The sequence below is a fragment of the Culex pipiens genome, chromosome 3, assembly GCF_016801865.2.
Source record: "Culex pipiens pallens isolate TS chromosome 3, TS_CPP_V2, whole genome shotgun sequence".
Taxonomy (NCBI): domain Eukaryota; kingdom Metazoa; phylum Arthropoda; class Insecta; order Diptera; family Culicidae; genus Culex; species Culex pipiens.
This window is the reverse complement of record NC_068939.1, coordinates 101,760,476-101,781,832: the sequence shown is the minus strand read 5'-3', so window position 1 is coordinate 101,781,832 and position 21,357 is coordinate 101,760,476. Positions and strand designations below refer to the sequence as shown.

The window sequence follows — 21,357 nt, the reverse complement described above, 5'->3', positions numbered from 1 at the left end:
GTCCACGGAGCAATGTTTGGGGGTCCTGGTCAATAACGAAGTAGCAGCTACGGGTAGACACCAATGCTATGCTATGCTATGCTATGAAAATTCTTGTTCAACAATATTCTGAAATTCTATTGAAATTTGATCTTCAATAGGACGCAAAACATTCAAGTTGAAATTATGAGCACTCTCAAACTGCTGAGCAAGTTTTTGAGCTTTCTCCCCATTATTTAATAGCACATTATCACCATCTTTTAAAGAAGTGATTAGTTTTTGTGCTGGGAGCGGTACTTCACCGGGACAAGCAGACGTTACCGGAGATGATCTCTTCACGCTTCCCGAGTTTTTCGCTCTTGCTAGAGAGATGCTCACGCGCTTTCGTGCCTGCCGGAACAAGGCAGAACAATTCCAAGCTCTTAGTGAGCTGATGATGAAGTATATCTACAACGGATAAGCTGCCGTGTGCAGCGAAGTTTTTCGACGTCAAAAGACAAAACAAACTGTGATCTAGGTTTAAGCTTTTCTATTTCTATCCTTTTCCTTGGCAAATTTCGAAGGTTTTTTTAAATGATTTTTCCTTCTGTTGACAAATCCATTGTTAGAATATCCAATTGCATCAAAATGAACTAAAGTACAAATCATAGCTGAAAGGTACTCCAAAACTCTATTAGGTTATAAGAATTACGAAATTGTGAATTGATTATTTACTAATAAAAACTAATTGAATTGAATTGATTAGTTTTTGTGGTTTCTTAAGAACCTTTGAAAGTTTCCAAAAAGGTTTGGTATAAGGTTTAATTTCTTCAACATCTCTTGCGAACTTTTCATTTCGCAGGAGAGTGAATCTGTGGTCAATAACCTTTTGCAAATCTTTTTGAATTCGCTTCAGTGCAGGATCACGAGAACGTAGATACTGTCTTCGTCGAACATTTTTCAGACGAATCAATTATAATGTCCGTTGTACCCCATTTCTTTTGTTGTAGAAGGCTCATGTGTAGACAGATGAACATGGTCCTAGAAGTTTCAACCATATTAGAGCACATCGATACGACCTGTAACAGACTCTAGTAAAACATTGCTCTTAATATGCCTCATTGCATAGTCAACCCATGTGTCCCGATTCGCCTCAGATGACTGTAGTGTAGTAGAAAGTAAAGAGATCCTACCTCAAAACGGTGTATAAGTTTTACTTCATTGAGATAGGGTAACCAGATGAAACATTTTAATTGTATTTTAAATGCCTTTGTGTAATATGTAGCATGTTATAGTCTTGTAAAATTTTCGGTGGATTCTAAAAGATTTAAATTTTAAGCAAGTTTTTTGAACTGCCAATTACAACCAAATTACAACAGGCTCAGTCCGTGGTATCACTATGCTATTTTCTGCCAAGTGACATAAGCACAATGACGGCACCAACTAGGCATTCTGGACAAAGGAGAGCGCGACCTATCAACAGCTCGCGTGCACTTTTCAAAGCGCGCCATTATCGTCCATCCATAACACCCAGCATCTCAGCAGTAGCTTCAATACCTCGAACCAAAAACCCAACAGCGTGTACTGAATACATCTCCGAGGTTTCCGCGTTCACCAGCAGTAAGGCGGCGCGCGTGCTTGTACATGGATGTAATTGTATGCTTTTCTCTCTGCTGTTACAAAACCATCTGCCAGCCAGTCTTTTCCTTACTCTGGTTCTCCTCACCGGCGATGGTTCAGCTGCAGAAGCATTTGATATACATAATGGTGAAACAACCCCAGAATTGAGCTACTTCTCTGCAAAATGATAATCAACCCCGATTGTTATCACCGCTGTCTTCACATCGAGCTGTTGTGCTGTGCCTAATAGCTACCTCGCGGGCAACTATTGTTCCAGTTTCGAAACTTGACGTAAAACTTACATTGTGAAGCATCAAAACAACTTTTTAAATAGAGTTACAATCCAGGTTTTTATACGGTTTTGTTAAAATATTAAGATTTAAAAGATTGGCTTTCCGATAAATTTACCTTGGAACGTGATTTTCATAATTATTAAAATTTTCAGAATTTTTAACAAACTAATCTTCCACGACTTTTTCCTCATTCCTAAACAAAAACAGCGTCAAATGTGTTTCTCTTTCTCTTTTCAATAATCAACGTGCCACACGAAAGTGATCGTGATGTGCAGGCTTCAGCCGAACGTTCGTTCGAACTCGATTGGAGCCAATGAACTTGCTCATTTCTCATTAAATACTGTGGATCTGCGTGTATCGTTCGCTATATTGGCCAAATGCACAACGCAAGTTGAGTATAAAATATTAATTGCAGTTGTTTCGTTTTTTTTGCAAAGTTTCCTGTACGATAGAAAAAAGAAATGAAAAGAATACTTCGCTAGATCTTCAAACCACTTCCATGAGATTGTGTTTTCCCTACAGGCTAGGCTGACGTAGATCATCCAGCATCTTTGACCATCTCAAGAACTCAAGCTTCTTTCAGCAACTTCCATTTGGTCAACTTTGGACCGAGCGTCGAGAACTAATGAGACTGTGCTGATGGCTCTTGCTATAGAGACGATTTGCTTTTTTATCCGTGAAATGTGCTTGAAATTGAGCCCTAACGGGTTCCTGTTTGGTGCTGATGTGATTTGTGAGTGGGCAGCGCAGTTACAGTTACGAAGCACTTTATGTTATTGGATTGTACAGCTCTACAGTCTTCCTCACTGGGAAAAGGGTATGAAATCAGTCAAAATATTCACTTCATTTATTAGGAATCGCAAAATCACCATCACGTATAAACATCGACCGATTATCAAAAACTGAACAAACATCTGTGATTTTTACTGGGTAGGAGTTATTCTATTCAGTATGTGATCACAGTTTGATCCTGAATCAAGCAAACTTTCTGAAATGGGTGATTAGTAGTAGAAATTATTAACTTTAGTGGTAGATGGAATGAGATTGTTTTTGTAAACAAAAGCAAACATTTTGTAAACCGTATTCGAAAGCTCGTTATAACCCATTAAAAACGTTAAAAAATTTGTCGGATTTTTTTTATAATCATCTTATTTCAAATCCTGTTTTTTTATGTAAAAAATTGATTTTTAAATTTTTGATTTTCCGTACGTTATACTCAACTAGTGGGGCAAGACGAACAACCCGTTGGGGCAAGAGGAACAATGCATGAAACAACATGTTTATTTGCTAACAATTGAACTGTTATCACTTAGATACATCAGATTAGGAAAAATTTTAAACGTTTCTTTCATTTTTAGATTAAAAAATAACATTTTACTAAAAATTTGATCGTTTTTACGAAAAAAAATAATTACTTAGATGATAAATAGTAAATTTTCATGATATCGCTATATTTTGTTTGGACTATTTTTTTTAACGATTGTTTATCAGTTTTTAAATACTTTTATGTATTAATTTCACAATAAAATATGTTGTTGCAGCAATTCGTATTTTTTTCCATACTAAAAATCCATATGGTACACTTGCCTTAAAGTTCTCAACAAAAATAACCAAAAGTTAAATCATACTTTGTAAAAGGTGCATGTCATTGGTAGGGACACTACTGATCTCGGAAAAATAGCATTTTGATAAAATGAGCCTTAAAACGAACCCTAAGCCTTTTGCACTATCCAAATATTATAAGAAAACGAAGGTTTTGAAAAAAAAACTTCATTCAATTTTATGCCCAGTGGCGTTTACGTCGTTTTGGCGGTTATGTGGTAGTAGAATCAGCTAAATGCATTGCTAGCAACAATTCCTCATACTGGAAATAATCAAAATTGTAAAAATTACTGCCGTACGAGCGATTGTTCCTCTTGCCCCTTATGGTCGTCTTGCCCCACCTTCCCCTACATTTTTAGAAAAGTTTCTCAGAATGTTTTTGCTCGTATAAATCGAAAAACGTAAAGCAGTTCTACGTAGTTTAACTAGATAACTGCTAACTGGGACAAATAGGGACAAAAAAGGTTGAATGGAGACTGATTATGAGTAGAATTACAAAAATTACAAATACAAATAAATTGGTAGTGTGTGTGAACTCCGTGTAAAAGCGGTGTCAAACTAAAAAGTGACCCCGTTCGTTTGACAACAGTTGGTGTCAAACCATCGGGGTTTGAGTGTATGCGTAGAACGGCAGTTAAATTTATCATAACCCAAGTAACATTTTAGGATTTATCAAAGCTGTTACAACCGCTATAAAACCTATTAACCAAAACAAACATTAAAACCACTAAGTCGTAAAAGCCTCCCCAGAATCCCGATAAACCTCACTTAAAACCCAAAAGGACCTCCGCAGAAGGTTGTCTCGGTCTATCCTAACAACATCCAAAAAAGCAAAGCAATCCACTTTAACGACCCAGGGTCTTTTGTGGGCTCTGTTGCAAGTTTCTGCTCATTTTAGGCGTCCGAAGGTTATGTGTGGTGAGTCACCCAAAACCTCTTTTACGCAAATGCAAATAACCACCGCGCCACGAGGCCCTCCGATAAAACCTTTGTTAAAACCTAGTCAGGAGTTAAGGAAAAATGCCATTTTGTACGTCTTCAAACGTCTTATGCCAAATAGGTTTTATTTTGTCAAAAAATAAGTCTTTGTTTTGCCAAATGATAAAATGGAGATGGTTTGCAAAAATGGCGATGATAAATAAAAGATATTGGAGCTAATCAAAATAATTTGAAAACTTATTTCTCGCAATTGGTGGCTCAAATACAGCTGCGGTTGATTTTTTATTGAGGAGCAATTCTTGAAAAAAAAAATGCAGAGCGAGTTGTGGCGCTATAACCACGGCAAATAGTGTCCAGGGCATTCTTGGAAATACAATGACCCATCCCAGAGGGTCCCGGAGTACCAAACCTTCTTAGCATGGTGCTCCCAACGAATACAACCAAAATCTCCGAGCGTATGGTGATGTGTCCCCACGCTTCTTCCTCCCCTGTCGATTCAGAATTGTGTTGTTGTTCGAACACTCAGTGCTCAAACTCAACCCAATTATGAGTCATCTCTGCGATACGGTTTTACGCAGTAGGCCTGGCCGCTTTAACGCTTGTGATGTTTCAATGTATTCTAATGCAATGGCGCACTACAAATGTTAATAAATGACAAGAAGAGTGCTAGGCGTCATCTAACCTAAGGCACTCTCCAGGATCCCTTCAAAAGATTGACTGCGCTAGGGTCTGATTAGATTAGATTAGATTAATGCAATTCTTTGAAAAAAATGTCCAGATTATTTTTAAACATCCATCGCTACATTATTTATATAAAAAAATTCAGCATAAATGAGTGTTTTCGTCAAATTTAAATCAAATTTCTCAGTTTTTTTATTATTTTTTATTCAAGATAGCGGTCAATCACATTCAATCAGAACACGCGTTAAGCGCCATATTTATGTACTGCTAATTGGCCGCTTTAAAAGCTTTTTCAGGAGCTTGTGATTTTAAGTAAGCTTTTTGCATGCGTAATGGCACTTTCCAGCTAAAAGACCCTTGCTTTAAAACCAAGCATGCGATAAAACTGAAGTCCCAACCTAAAACCCACATTGTGATAGTGAAAAAGTCACAGAAGCGCGGTGTCTTGTGCAATTGTGATATTTTCACTATCGGAGAACTACCTAGTTCACGAAGACAGCTTATCGCTCAACGCTTAAGCCCTGGGGCTGCGACAAAGCGAGTTCTCGTAGCATGAAGTGGTGTCCATAGTGCTTAGAAAAAAAATGTATACCCAAATTTTAACTAATGCACTAGGATCAAATCATGCCTCTTGACTTTACAAGGCCCAGGTGCAAAGTACAGAGCAAAGTGATAGAACAATAAAACGGTGGATGTTTGTTTTGAAAAAAAAAAAAACACTGTATAAATATAAAGAAAAATCTAACTACCTAAAAACTCATAGATCCGTTATTTTTAAACTGTGATTTTTTATAACTTGTAATTTTGTTGTCAAGTGAAGCTTAATTTTGCAGAGATTTTCAAAACATGATGTTCTTTTAATTGTTTTTAAATACAATTTTTGTATGAAATTACGAATCAAGCACCATATTTCGATTTGGGTATAAATTTTCGGAAGAATAACTTGAATGTATAATGGATACTACTGAGTAGTTTGCTGTACATATTGCAGGGGGTCACTGCTTTATTCCTGAAACAAAAATAGGTACTCACCTCGCACAAATACACGGAAGCGGCAACCTTTCACACAGCGGTACGAGAGGAGCTGCAGTTATTTTTCATTCGTCTGCTTCTACTGCGGCCACCTTTGATCGTGGTCTGCTGGCCAGCCAAAGCAGACTTTTAACCTTTTTTCCTAGCCTGCTGCTGCCTGTTTTTTCTAGTGCCGCTCTCTGTGTACAAATCGTATGCGTTGGATATCCTTTTTCGTATTCCTTTGCGTGTGTATCCTATCCTGCCATCAGCACTACGCACTCACACACATACATACAAACACTTTATATATGCACTGTTACGCACAAACACAACCACCGACAAAGGTGTAATCTTTTGTGCAATTTTTTTTCTTCTTCACACTCCGTGCTCTGCTGTCTAGCGAAACTAATTTTTCTAAACCGAGCAATAATCAAAACTAATTATTTCACATTTTCCCGAAACTCTTCTCCGGCTTTTCAACGCGGACCGCCCAATCTAGTTCACTGTGTGGATTCAGCCTAACTCGCTCACTCACTCTCATGTAACCAACCTCCATTTACAAAGGGCCGGAAAATCGCCATGAAAACATGTCTGCTTCGAACTGAGAGAAAAACTTCTTTGCGAAAAATAACTGCGTGAAACCGACGAAACAGAAAAGAAAACCAGCCACCCGCGGTCACTATTCAGCGTGGAACCGCTGCCAGACCGCAAATTGACTCAAAACGCTTGAATATCTCTGCTTTCAAAACACTCAAAAAATAAAAACAGCAAGACGATGCTGCGCCGCGAACATTTCCAACCAGACTGGCTCGATGTTTCGATTCTTACTTGCTCGCGACTCCCATATTTGCTGTGGGCTGGCTGCTAGTGCTGGCAATACGGCGTACCAGTGAAAATGACATAGTTCGGTTAGGTTAGAGGGGCACTGTCTAACGGTTGAATTCAACGTTAACCCTGCAGTTGCTACCACATATTGTAGGGTTAAATTGAGAACACGCACCGCCGTTTTTTTTTGGCTGAAAACATTCCGTGCTTGGATTGATGGAATTCGCAGTCAATCTTACTATGTCGAGCGCGGTATGGTAATTTTAACCCTCCAATATGGAGCGAATGATAATGATGTCGTAATTGCTACCTTGCTATTTTATGGATGCATGGTACATTTTACCATACATGTGTTAACTTTTACCAAAAAGCCACATCATTTTTAGCAAATGTTCTTAAAATTACCATGGTCGGGCTTTCAGTGTGAACAAAAAAACACGGCCAATTGCGTTACGTAATAAAATAACGCTCCCTTCACGAAAAAAAGAGTTCCCAAAATCGTAAACAAGCGTTCATGAAAATGGGAACCTCGAACAATAGAGCTTTATGACGTTTCGCGTACGCACACTAGCTCACCATCTGATTTTGCTGGCCGGACAAAATTTAACCTCAATCTTTTTCGTGTACATACACGCAATACATGCGCACGTAGAAACCTCTATGTGTTCAAATCCCATGGTACGATTTTGAAAAACGTACCATGAAGTTTGAACACACGCTTGTTCACGATTTTAGGAACTCTTTTTTCTCCGTGTTTACACTAAGCAAAACTCACACAGCGCATCGAAGTGTTTCGCACATGATCTGACCCTGCAGTACAGAGCATTCAAATATCAATCGCAAAATCGAAATCGAAATTGCGGTGATTGGCCATGAAATAATTTCAATAGCCAAACACTTGCTAGTCGTGCACGCTACCACTGCGCCGGCCGGTCAGTTGTAAACGGGAGAGCCTCGCTACTATAGCCATCAATAAAAGTCGCGCTTAAATCAATCAGTGAAACACATTAAATTCAAGTGGAAAATCACGTTGACTTTGAATAGTGCTTATTTTCCCACTCGGAAAATAATCTGGTAATTTGAGTGTCTGGCGCAGGCGGACGTTTGTCGTGCAGTTCAGACACACTTGGCACACTTATTCTAGCCAAGTTTTTCGTAACGCCAGACAAAAGCGTTCATGAAAATGGGAACCACGAACAAAGTGTTCAAATTTCATGGTACGTTTTTCAAAATTCGGATTTGAACACTTTGTTCGAGGTTCCCGTTTTCATGAACGCCTGTTCACGATTTTGGGAACTCTTTTTTCTCCGTGTAGAAACCAGTGCCAGCTTAGTGGGCAGTAGGCTGTTTGTTGATCAGTAGTTCATGCTCGTTCGGGGTGGAAAATTGCCCGGATTGGTCGCCGTTGGAAGTGTAAGTCCCGTGCGTCATCGGAAAATCGTTCTCTAGCGTGTTCTCTAGTGTTTTCAAGAGACGGCTTATTTGAGTGCGCTGTTGAGGGTATTAACCGAAGCGTGGGCCTCGTCACGAGTAGCACTATTATGAAAAAGTCCTGCAAGCTGCTTGATTTGCCAATGACATCCTTATTGTCTCGGAAAACCTGGAGACGATGAAAAGCATCTACTCCCGACTGAAGGCACAATCCAAAGTCTCAACCCTCTAGCAGTGAATAATGATGAAATAGAGGAGGTGAGCGAGTTTGTGTCCTTGGTATTCGCTGAAAATAACATCAACAAAGAGATTCAGTTACATATTTTTACTGAGAATCTTGCGTCTTTCTAATTTTTAAAGGCTCTTAATCAGATCGAGTGCAAAGCCGCACGAAGCAAAGAACTACCGGTCTAATTAGTTGTACAAAACACTGATAAGACCGGTAGTCCTCTATGCATACATAGAAAAAAATGATGGTAATATTCATCAGGAAATGGTGACAGATTTTGTGGCTAAAAAATGATGAATTTTACCCCAGAAAATGATGAATTTTCATCAGTTTTCGATGAATATTCATCAGGTTCACATTTTTACACATTTTTTATGTAATATTACTCAAAAAAAAAGAGGTAATATTCAACCTACCAAATTTTCAACATTCCAAAATTCAACACAGAAAAATAGTTGAATTTTGGAATGATGAAATTTTTTTAGGTTGAATATTACCTCTTTCTTTGAGTAATATTACATAAAAAATGTGTAAAAATGTGAATCTGATGAATATTCATCAAAAACTGATGAAAATTCATCATTTTCTGAGGTAAAATTAATCATTTTTTTCGACACAAAATCTGTCACCATTTCCTGATGAATATTACCATCATTTTTTTCTGTGTAAGGCCACGAGACCTGAACGACGTGTCATAATGTAGAAAGGGAAACCAGGAATAATAAAGGGAATATTTTTCAATTTTCAATTCGGTTTTATTTGTGAATAATCAAAATACAATAAGTTATTTTGAAGCTTTCAGCTGTGTGATAATCCATTTTGGAACAATTATTTCTTTAACTAAGGCACTAGCAAGAGTAAGAAAAAAAATAAAAAAATATAGATAGAGTAAGAGAAAGCTTATATCTAGATCACAGGTTATTTATCCTTTGTAGATGTGTTTGAACATCAGTTCCCCAAGGGCCAGGAATTGTTCCGCCTTGTTCCGGCAGCTCCGAAATCGCGAGAGCAGGGTGAAGAGACCTTCCCCGGTAATTTCTTGCTGGGCCGTACTGCCGCTACCACGCTGACGAACGAACGCCCCCAACCAGGAGGGAACGCTAAGTTTTCCGCTGGAACCGTAAGCTGTCCTGCTGCAGGAACGGCTGCGCTCGTACTTCGCTGAGGAGGGTGGGACGCTGCTGCTTTCTTCTTCCTCGAGGTAGGCTTTGCGCGCGACGCATCCGCGGTAATTGTCGGGATGGTTGCCGTCACAGTTCGCGCACTTTACGCGCGGCTTGGTTTGTTCTGCCTTGTCCCCCAAGTCCGCCTTTCGTGGTAGTGCGCACGCCTCCGAGAGGTGTGACCCACCGCACTTCACGTAGCGGGGCGGGAGGTTGCAGTTCCGCGAGCCGTGGCCAAATTTTTTGGCAACGGTGGCATTGCGCTGCGTCCGTCGGGTTCTTTGAGTAAAACCGCCAGTTTACCCAAAAACCGTCCAGCGCCTTAGTTTTCCGCAGGTCTTTGAATTTATTCCAGCACCCGAGAGGTCCTTCTTGAGGTATGAGATCGGGCGGTCTTGGTACCTCTGCAAGACGACCTTAACGGCTGTCTTCTGCACGGGGTCGAATGTGTAAAACTTGAAGTTTTTACGCTTCAATTTCTCCATAACCAGGTCGAAGTTCTTTTCGTCGAATGTGTAAACTTACACTGACGACTTACCGATTTTCAGACAATATCCGAGGCCTTCCAGCAACTCGTCAACATCGTCTGCCAACGTGTCCAAAACAAAAATTGGAGGTGGTCTACGTTCCTTTGGTGGATTGTTCTTTTTTGAGGTCGACACTTTCTTCCGTGCACGAAACGTCGTCGTCGTCATCGGTAGTGCTGCTGCTGATACCGTCGGTGTTGTTGTTGGTTTCTTCGTCATCGCTCAGCATCTGCAACTCGTTCCTGATGGGGATGTTGGCGGATGTTGATGTGCCACTGGTCGTGGCACCGGTAGTACCGGAACGGGTTCGCACTGGTGATCTCGGAACGTATCCGGGATGTAGATACTTTTTGTTGATTCCATCTGCGCTCACGCTCCCCTGCGCGATCGCGGCCGACACGGCGTTGATTTGTTTACCTTTTTGCACACGGCCTGTAGACGAACTTCGCGGGTTTTTCGAGGCCGCACTCGAATTACCATGGCCATGGTCGGCCTTTGGCATGCTGGAGAAGCAAACTCGCGGGTAATCACAATCAACTACGGCGAAAAAAATCGAAAAAAACGATGGAGCACTGAGCACTTGACTGCTGCTTAATCTCGTGCGGACACGGAAGTGATAAAGGGAATATATTATTTTTGAAACACATAAAAAAAAGTTGAATTTTGGAATGTTGAAAATTTGATAGGTTGAATATTACCTCTTTTTTTTTAATAATAATATTTTAAAAAATGTTTTGTTTGATAAGCAACAGGTCGACTTTTGAATATCACAATCATCGGAACCATTTGCGTGGTACCATGGAATTGGTTCCGGAGTGGTCACAGATACCCTGAACTGACCCAATGTAGTCAGTTTACCTATGTACTACAAACAACGTTTATAATTGGCTCAAATGTCAATTGAATGACAAAAATTAATTAAAAACACATGCTTGACGGATGTTCCGGGTTGCCGGAACCGGTGGCAACTTTGGACAAATTACATAACCGGGAACTCATAGTCACAGTTAATGTCCATAAAGTGCAACTGGAAGTAACCCGCTAGATGTTACCGTTTGGAAGATAGAGGGCCTCAAAGTTGGGGATTAATGCGTTAATCAACGCGTTAATTAATGTGCTCCGTTCACGTTAAAGTTAAGATCAACTTAGGCTCCGTTCACGTTCACGTTTAGGTTAACGTTTAACGATTCCTTTAAGTTAAACGTCGTTAATTTAAACGTTTAACAGCACTGAATATTACACTTTTTTTACACAAAATCTGTAACCATTTCTTGATGAATATTACCATTTTTTTTTCTGTGGAAAAGCTTATTGAAATTAAGTATACAACTTGACAAATCGACAAACCTTTCAATCGATGTTGCTAATAAGTAAAATCAGGCCTGCCCAACGTCCGGCCCGCGGGCCGGATCCGGCCCGTGAAGCCATTTCATCCGGCCCGCGACGGCTTTTCAAAATAGTTTTATGACCGGCCCTTAAGGCGTGTTCGTGAAGTATTAAATAAATAAAATTATTGTCTGAATTAAACAAAATAAGCTTGAGATCAAATTTTAACGGGTCTAGCTCATTTCCCCGAATGACATTTCCCCGAATGACATTTCCCCGAATGCCATTTCCCCGAAAATCATTTCCCCTAATTGGTCACATCCCCGAATACCACTTCCCCTAATCAGCCACATCCCCGAATGCCATTTCCCCGAATATCATTTCCCCTAATCGGCTATATCCCCGAATGCCATTTCCCCTAATCAGCCATTTCCCCGAATGCCATTTCCCCGAAGTGACACTTACGCCAATTGCCGTTTATTTAAATTTAAAATTACCCGAATTTGCATATCCCCTAATCATCATTTTCGCTAAAGCCTTTTTCCATGACTAACAGTTATTTTCTTTCTCAATTTTTCTCAGCTTTTTCGGGTATGTTGTTGATTAAATGTTGTAAATTGGGTAGTAAAGCCCTTTGTCAATTTTTATGAACAACGGTAAGAAACACGATTAATAACCATTTCTGATAACTTTTTTTTTAAATTTTTATGCAAAAAAAGTTATTGACAAGACAACATTTTTTCGATGGATCAACTATGGCCTCCCTGGATCGAGCTGTCAAGTAGAAGCTTTTCTGCCAAGAAGGGCCGTGAAGTGAATTTTTAGAAATTGAATTAAAAATCCATTTTAAATCCTTTGCGGTCGTTCAAAGGGTCATTGTACTTAGTAAAGCTTATTTTTCTTGTGAACAATAATATCACAAATTTAAGCTTAATTTTAGGACCCAATAACTAGTTTTTTTGATGTTCAATTAACATTTGTATTCAACCGCATGATTAGATGCTGTTTTTGAGAAATTTGCAAGGATTTTTTTTCGAATTTTGTTCAAGAACGCAAAAATTGAACAAATAGGTACATAAGGCTGGTACAAATTTTAATTGAAGTTTTTGTTGATTATACTTTTCGCCAAATCCCAAACCAGCAATGTGATTGAAATGATCAGTGTGAACGGAGTTTTACTGATACGGGGTACTACGAAAATCGCACGGTATGATTTTGAATCATAAAAAATAACAAAACTTCTATTACATTATTACTATCATGTCTATAAGAAAAAGGTATTTGTTTTGAGAATATATAAAAAAATTCATTGTATTTGAATGAATAGTACCAAACCTTTCAACACCCTTTCCCCCCTAAAATGCTACGTCTGTTCTGAATGAAGCCAAAAAGAAAGTTGATCATTCAAGGCCAATACGAACCTTTCAAGAAATATTATATGTAGTTTGATGTGATAAAAATTGCCATCATTTTTTTTCTTATACAGTCGACTCTTTGGCTGTCGATCTTCTCGATATCAATAATTCTCCATCTATCGATGAATTCTTCAGTCCCTTCAATCTGCATACTTCAATTATCTTCATTCCTCGATATTTTCCCTTGCTTGACGGATCTCTTCCTCGACTGTCCCTTGGATTCTGTTTGCTTTAAAAATCTCTTCCGGTTGTCAATAATTTCAGTTTTCATGGCTTGCATAAACATTTTTCTTGGCGAAACGAAGCTTTAAATGGTGTTTGACATTAGTTTGTTTTTGTTTGATGGACGTTGCCATGATTCTCTTCCTCGACGGTCCCTTGGATATTGACAAGCAGAGAGTCGACTGTAAAATGCTATTTCCCCGAACGCGGTCAAGCCGAAATGCCCGGTGCCCAGGAGCGCGCGCGCTCCGGGGCACCGGGCATTTCGGCTTGACCGCGTTCGGGGAAATGGCATTCAGGGAAATGACTATTCAGGGATATGACTAATCGGGTAAGTGGCATTCGGGATTGTGGCCCATTCGGGAAAATGGCATTCGGGGATGTGGACGATTAGGGGAAATGGGAAATTCGGGTAAATGGAATTCGGGGAAATGACTATTAGGGGAAGTGTCTTTTCGGGGAAGTGGCATTCGGGGAAATGTCCCTTCGGTAATATGGGTTTCGGGGAAATGTCATAGATTCAATTTTAACATAATATAAGAACATTCTTCATTTTTGAATTTAATTCTTATAATTTTTATATTGATATTTTTTAACTGAAAAATTGTGCAGAAAAACAAAATTATCTATTTCGTAAAATTGTGAAATTTATGAAAAAACTTGGATTGTTGTCTTTTAAAATTTACAAAAAGAGACTAAATGTTATTTCATTCAGTTTTAACTGTGTTTACTTCAAACTGAAGATTTTTTTCTATTTTCTTTTTTTTAAATAAATAAGTAAGCAAAACTAATGTTTTTTTCCAGAACATTTTTTAAGTGATATTTTTTTTAAAAAAAAGCTTCAAAAGTCCAAATATTCATATTGAAAATAAATCGCTGCAAATATTTTAAAAATATTAAAAAATGTATCAAAAATTTCAAAAAATTCCAACGCTCATTGAAATATGAATATTTTTTTAATAAAAATATAAATCAAGGTATTTAATTGCAATCATCAAAACAATATCTATATCACCCAAACGGCGGTCACATGGTTGTGATACACGGTGGCAAGAAAGTATATCAAAATCTGCATGAAAACTGTCCTCAAGCATTTTTTGCGATGTAGGGGATTACATTTTTTTCCGTTACCGACAATTATCGACATTACCGACGGCTTTTTGGTTGTATTTCACAAATAAACCCTTATCAGAACGAGGATTGAACCACCAATTTCTTGGTTATTAATCCGACACACTACCACCGCGCCATGGACGCTTGATGAAATGTGAGTGAAAGAGCACCAACATATTCTTCTCTTTAGAGTGTTGCTCGGGGACGGGCCAGCATTATATGTGTTGGTGAGAACCAGGGATGCCACTTGGTTTTTTAAAATGTCTGTATAAAAGTCTGTGTATGTCTGTGCATTTGTCTAAAAATCAAATATATCAATTCACGGTCATTGAAATCCATCAAAAATTGCGTTTTTAAGCATTTGAAGTCTAACGAAATAAGTTTCGACAAAAAAGATTACAAAATATTAATTTAATGAAGTTTTTTAAAAGTCTGTGCACCTCAAAAAATGTCTGACACAAGCTCAAAAGTCTGTGAAACACAGACAAATCTGTGTATCTGGCATCCCTGGTGAGAACTGTAGACCGCTGAAATGTTTACACGCGGGCAAAAATGATCTACGGGTTTACTGCAAAAAATGTTATAAAATGTGACATTTTCTGCAGCAAATCCACTGTTGCAGATTTTGAGCTATATATTTCCTTTGGGTGTACAATTTTAAACATATAAAAATTAAAATAAGTCAAATAAACACATTTTTGAATGTTTTTTTTTGTTTTTCATTCTTAAAATCAAGATATATGAATCATATTTGCAACACTGGTGCTTTTATGTATTTACTTTAAAAGAACCCAATCATAAGAAAATTGAAAAAAATGTTTACTTTTTCAACTTTTATAACCGGCCCGCCACTGCTTCAGAAAAATCAGATCTGGTCCGCATAGCCAAAAGGTTGGGCACCCCTGAGTAAAATAATATCTAGAAATTTAACACTCGATGTAATGTATCACCCTACTTGGTCATGTATGTAGTTGTGTAGTTTTATTTTCTTTTTATTCATCATTCATTCATCCGAACAAAAATTCATTCTGGGGATGGCTTGTTTTGAAATGGACAAAACGCACACAGGCAAACCCACTCAAATCCACTTAAACTGGCAGATGATTCCCGTGATGACGCCGTGCCGTAAAAGTTTCGGTAATGAATGGACATTATTTTTAGCACTGCATCTTGGCGAGATCATCAACCAAAGAAGAACACTTGCTTGATGAGCGACTGGGTCTTCTGGAGAGTAAAGCATGGCAGAGACAACATTACGACATCCAACAGTCGGCTACAGTCAGTAGTGAACGTGTGTGAATGAATGAAAAGAAACGACGATGGTGTGTGTTGTGTAAACAACTTGTTTTTATGTGATTGAGAAAAAAATCACGCTCTGGGTCTGGGGTTGGCATTAGTAGAATCTTGGAAGCAACCAGAGAACCAGGTCTTGTGTGAGGTGGAGACTTCACTTTCATTCTACTGTCAGCTGTTGTGCATGGTGCATCGTTGACGGGCCAAGGTTGACCTCGGAGCAGTATTTGTATTTCCTGCTGCATCGATCCGTGAGTTGTTTTTTTTTTCTCTGCGTTGCGTTATGTTGACGGAAATGTCACTTATTAGGCCAATCCCTTTTGCAGAGTAGCGAGTGTGATTCGTTCGTCAAGTTGTGAAAATGGAACTCCAAGAACTGTTGCTGAACGTCCACAGCAATCTGGAACCACCCAAACCCGACGGAAGCACGTACCTGATGAACGGGAATTATCACTACTATCACTACGGGTGTGACGGATTCCAGGACGTGGTAAGTCCGTAGAATGACATAATTTCATCAGCGATGTTCAGCTCTGGCGGTTCTTCTGTCCAGTGTGTGAGCCAGCAGCACTGTCTGTTCTTGGAGATCTAAAAATAGGTGAATTTTGATTTTTCTCCCTTCGGAAGCAACAGCGAAGGCAAAAAAACATTGTTTCGCCAAGAGGGCCTCATGTAGAAATTCTATATTTATATGCCTTATTGTTCGCATACAAGGTAAAGAGCATTTCTACGGGAAAATCGGATCCACTAACATACAGAGCTCAGCACGCTATAGTATTTCCATTTGCCAAGTGCACTATATTGGAACGGAATGAAATATAATAGCAAGAAAATAATTATAATACACCATTTACCCTGGATATGTGTGTCATTCGTCTTACGACAAGGGCTTGAAGTTGTATGAATGAGCTGAGTGCTTGGTTGAAATCAATGCTGAATTGTAGCGAGAATGTAAAACAAATAAACAAGTTGAGAGCTTTGTAAGATTTAAACGCACATAGATTTGTAGCGTTACAATCTCTGCTCGAATTTTGTTTTGACCGCTTTTAAATCTAGCAAAAATCATCCAAAAACTTAAAAAAATATAACAAAAATATGCGAATATGTTAAGTGTACAGTCATCCCTATTCAAAATAGTTTACAGATCGGCCAATGTTCAAAAAATCTTAGAAGATCGATAATTGGAGCCGAACATTTCAAAAGGGAACAGAACATTTATAAACAAGAGTGTTTCCCTTTCAAATCGACCCTCCTGAGTCCGAATATCGCGGTCACCTAGCTGGAATCTTTATGGGAAGCGAGATATTCAAGATGGCGGCTATGCGGAAAATTCATAATATCCAAATAAGAAATGATTTCGACTGGTCAATTTTAACTAATTTGGGGTCTCTAAACCTGAATATCCGAATTCTAATGCTTGCTAATTCGAACGTATTCGAATTGAAAAGTACTCAATCATCAAAACCAGTTGTCAAACTGATGTTGACGTTTCAACACTATTGTTCGAAACTTGGGCCCTAAAAGCTTCAATTTGTGATATTATTGTTCACAACGATAAAGCTTATTTTTCTGGGTAAAATAACCCTTTGTACGATTTTTAATCAATTTCTTGACAGAGAAGATTCTACTTGACAGCTAGTTCCAAGGGGAGCAACCCCCTCTATTTGTGGACAATTGCTCAAACAAACAAATCTTTTTGTATGGACCGTAAACAATCGTCAAAGAAGGGTTCAAAATCTCGATTTTGTTGTGGCCGCACTGGAGTTAAACTTGTCGTAAACTTTGTCGTAATGGTTAACAAAAAAATCATCCAGTTAGTCACTAAGCACAATTTTCAAAGCTACACACAACATTCAGTGATAATTACACGCACTGGTGATTTTCCCACCATGGCATAACATCAGGACGATTCACAGACCGACTCGTCATCTCGCTCAATCAAAATCAGCTTTAATTCTAACGTTTCAATCGATCTCGTTCAGCCCTCGCACGACGACGACGACGTCGATGAGTAACAGACCACAGCAGGCGGTGGCAATTGCCGTTCTCGCGAACTGATCCGATCGAGAGACAGTGCCGAGACATAACACACTGGTTTGGCCTGCTAAATGTAATTGCAACAAACTGTTTTGCAGCATTACGCGCGCTGGTGCGGAATTTCGCGGCTTCTTATGATGATGAAGAATCGTCGTCGTCGTTGGCGGTGGCAACGATCTGTTGCTTTGTCTCCGCGTGTTGTTGTCTGCCACCACCGCGCACCGTTAATTGATGGCGATCACGCAAAATTATTCCATTTCCGCTCCGCAATTTCGCGCGCACTTCCATGCAGCATTGAAAATTTCATTGATCTCGAGCCAGATCGACTCGAGGCTCGAGCCAAAATTCTCAGTGGGCTACTTGCACAGAACTGATTGGAATGAAAATTTCTATATGTCTGCAATTACCGATCGCTTGACAATTGTTTTGTTTTAATTAAAGTCAAAATGAAAAGTACAAAGGTACAAAGAGTAAAAAACCATTTCCTGATCCTCAAAAATCAAGGAAATTCAGGATAATTGAAACTTTTAGCGCTGTTTTTCGTTGTTTGAACTTAGTGCAATTTAAACGAAAAAACTAACTTAATCCACCTATGTGGTTGGTGCCTTCCTCACTCTTTTCCAACAATGGGTGATATGTAATATGATGGGTTTGGACCTAGGTTTGGACACAAATTTGGTCCAAAAAAAACACACATATCACTCAAGGGCTCATAAGTGGCATCATAAGTGGCCAGAACTCGAGACAGGGTTGCCAGATCTTTAATGTTTTGGACTCGTTGTAAAGGTCTCTCGATTATTTAATCAACGATGGGTCGGATGGTGGATCCGAACATTGTTTACATACATTTAAATGAGATCCGGCTACAAAAAAGTACATAAATATCACTTAAGTGGTTATAACTCGAGACAGGGTTGCCAGATCATCAATGTTGTGGACTCGTTGGAAAGGTTTTTCAATTACCTAAATACCGATGTATAACATGATGATGTTTGGTTCAGTTTACTGCCATTTATTCATCTTCCGAAAATATGCGAAAACACATTTTTATACATAACTTTTGAACTACTTATCGAAACTTCAAACAATTCAATAGCACCGTATGGGACCCTAAACCAAGTCGAATGCGACTGGTTTGGTCAAAATCGGTTCAGCCAGTGCTGAGAAAACTGAGTGACATTATTGGTCACATACACACACACATACACACACACATACCCACACACATACACACACACATACACACAGACATTTGTTCAGTTTTCGATTCTGAGTCGATATGTATACATCAAGGTGGGTTTTCGAGCTTTAAATAAAAAGTTCAATTTTAGAGCAGGATTATAGCCTTACCTCAGTGAGGAAGGCAAAATCATAGCTTTTGCTTGCATTCTGATTATTAAATAAGATCGTTACATTTAGGATGTAACAAAAATGTGTTTTTGGTGGGCATTCATGCCAAACATTGTAGACGAGCTCTAGAATGCTCAAAACCTGGCTGTTACGTCAAATCAAGCCCATATGTGGTTTGACCTCAGTAGGCCCACCGGAACAAGCCCCTGAATGCTCGCTGAAAACTATTTTTTGTTACATTCTACCGTTGCATATTTTTGGCATGGTTTATGTTATCTACTGCCAAAATTTATTTTTTTTTCGCATATTTTTTTAAACATAGAGGTTCTCGTAAATTATTAAGAGTTCTTTTTTTCCAATGACTTTTGAAGATCAAAAATTGTTTTTTGGTCAATTTTTAGATCGGAGCATTTGATAATTTCTTACTATCACTATTCTTGTCGTTTCAGGGTTGGGGCTGCGGCTACCGAACACTGCAGTCCATCTGTTCATGGGTAATACTCAACAAAGGCCTTACGGATAAGGAAGTCCCGAATATTCCAACGATTCAGCAAACGCTGGTCGAGATCAAGGATAAGCCGGAACGGTTCTTCGGTTCCCGGGAGTGGATCGGAACGCTTGAGGCAATTTACGTGATTGACACCCTTTTTGATGTTTCGTGCAAGGTGATACATATATCTAAGCGGGACAACATCGCCAAACACGCCGACACTCTGAAGGAATACTTTGAAACGCACGGAGGTTTGATAATGATGGGAGGTGACATGGATGCGGCTTCGAAAGGGATTGCCGGCATTCACATCAGCGCCGATTCGTCGGACATTTATCTGTTGGTGATCGATCCTCATTTCGTTGGGAAAATTAAAACCAAAGAAGAGTTGTACACCAAGAACTACGTCAAATGGCAGAAAGTGGACGAGTTTGTCGATAGCTCCTTCTACAATCTTTGTCTTCCGATTGTGAAGATCAAAGAAGAGCTTTAATTTGCATGTCTAGTGAGCAGGAAGCACGTTTGTACAAAAGTGAATCAAAGCACTTTTGATAGTATCGATTCGCACCGAACCGTAAGCATGCGCTTACACTCGACTTTCACGTGATAACATTAACTACTACTAACCGAAATCGATTGCACTACACATAGCCACGAAAGATATTTGTTTGGAATGGAAATATGCTCAACATAACAACACTGGAATTGAACAATTTCAGATCTTCTTTCACCTTAAAACCCAAGCAACAGAAATTGGATCAACATTTTCAATGTACATCGTCTCTGTGGCATTGGTCAAATAAATATATTTCTGCCAATACTTTTGAAGCAAAAGAGTCTAGTTTATTCTGCATTAAACACTTTTGCCAGAAGCACAAGTTAGTTTGCGAGCCTAGCCTCATATATTCTCCATCGAACGATTCACGAGTCGATGTAAAATTTAGTAAAACATTGAGTAGCAAAGTATATGCATTTTCGAAGTAGATCAAATTTATTTATAAACTAATAGAAGAAAAACAAGTACCAGTTATATATACAAATATATCGTTGTATGGACATTAACAAAAGATGACAAAACAATAATACAACAATTCGTAAGAGCGCCGAGCGCCAACCGTAAAACGTGAACAAAAATTTGAATGTATTCAATTCATTGTATCTACTTGTATATCTCAATGGGACCAATGGTGTCAATTGGGTGAAGATTTATAGCGAAATTATCATCTTGAAGCAAACAAAAAAAGTAGACATAAACATCGACCACCACCCAAACTCAAATCTCGAATTGCCATAACGATTAGAAGCATCACTTGTGTACGAGCCATCGAGGAGCGAATCTAGTCTGCAGTTCGAGCAGATGATCTCCATACGACCGAAGGGGCAGCAGCATTAACCAGCGGGCTTAATAAACGTACACTGCCGTTTTGTGTAATGATATTTGGTCTCCTCAAACTCCTCGACTCAGTTACCCTAAAATATTGCAAAAATAGCAAATAACAAACGTTTTAACCCCACGGTGAAGAGTATTTTCTTGTTTATTGTATTTATTTTTACCAAGATTATTATCTGTTGTTACAAAGTCATATCGATTGTTCATATATCTGTTTAAATGTAATGGCATTTGTTATTTTTGGCCAAGATCCGAAAGTCCAAAAAGAGCGCTAGAGGCACCTGTCCTATCATAATATTTCGCTCGTATTTTCTCGATTACGATCGTAATTTGTCAATGGTAAGTCGTAATTTGTTGATAATACATCGAGATCATTCGGTCACAATCACAATCTACCATCAACAAATTACTACTGATTCGTTATGTGTTCGAAGCTATT

The 21,357-nt window shown here is 38.8% G+C and overlaps 2 protein-coding genes across 18 annotated transcripts in view; one reads left to right on the top strand and one right to left on the bottom strand.

Moving 5' to 3' along the window:
* LOC120418809 (probable serine/threonine-protein kinase DDB_G0282963) overlaps positions 1-6,928 on the bottom strand; it is a 79,808-nt gene extending 72,880 nt beyond the window's left edge. For 13 of the 15 annotated variants that reach the window (XR_005605622.2, XM_039581317.2, XM_039581307.2 and 10 more), the window contains exon 1: positions 6,126-6,928. The gene's annotated coding sequence lies outside the window, so the exon portion shown is untranslated. The remainder of the gene's footprint in view (positions 1-6,125) is intronic. The other 2 variants (XM_039581306.2, XM_039581319.2) reach the window with 2 other exon arrangements.
* Positions 6,929-8,266: 1,338 nt separating this feature from the next.
* Positions 8,267-21,143, top strand: LOC120418835 (probable Ufm1-specific protease 1). 3 transcript variants are annotated; one of them, XM_039581355.1, is made up of 3 exons: positions 15,616-15,902; positions 15,961-16,141; positions 19,488-21,143. In XM_039581355.1, exons 2-3 carry the CDS (start codon positions 16,013-16,015, stop codon positions 20,019-20,021), a joined length of 663 nt encoding a protein of 220 aa, XP_039437289.1. In that variant the 5' UTR covers positions 15,616-15,902; positions 15,961-16,012; the 3' UTR covers positions 20,022-21,143. The 3 variants fall into 3 exon arrangements, with proteins under 3 accessions (XP_039437290.1, XP_039437289.1, XP_039437288.1); XM_039581354.2 differs by having other exon boundaries at positions 15,625-15,902; positions 15,978-16,141; XM_039581356.1 differs by lacking the exons at positions 15,616-15,902; positions 15,961-16,141 and adding an exon at positions 8,267-8,345.
* The last annotated feature ends 214 nt before the right edge of the window (positions 21,144-21,357 follow it).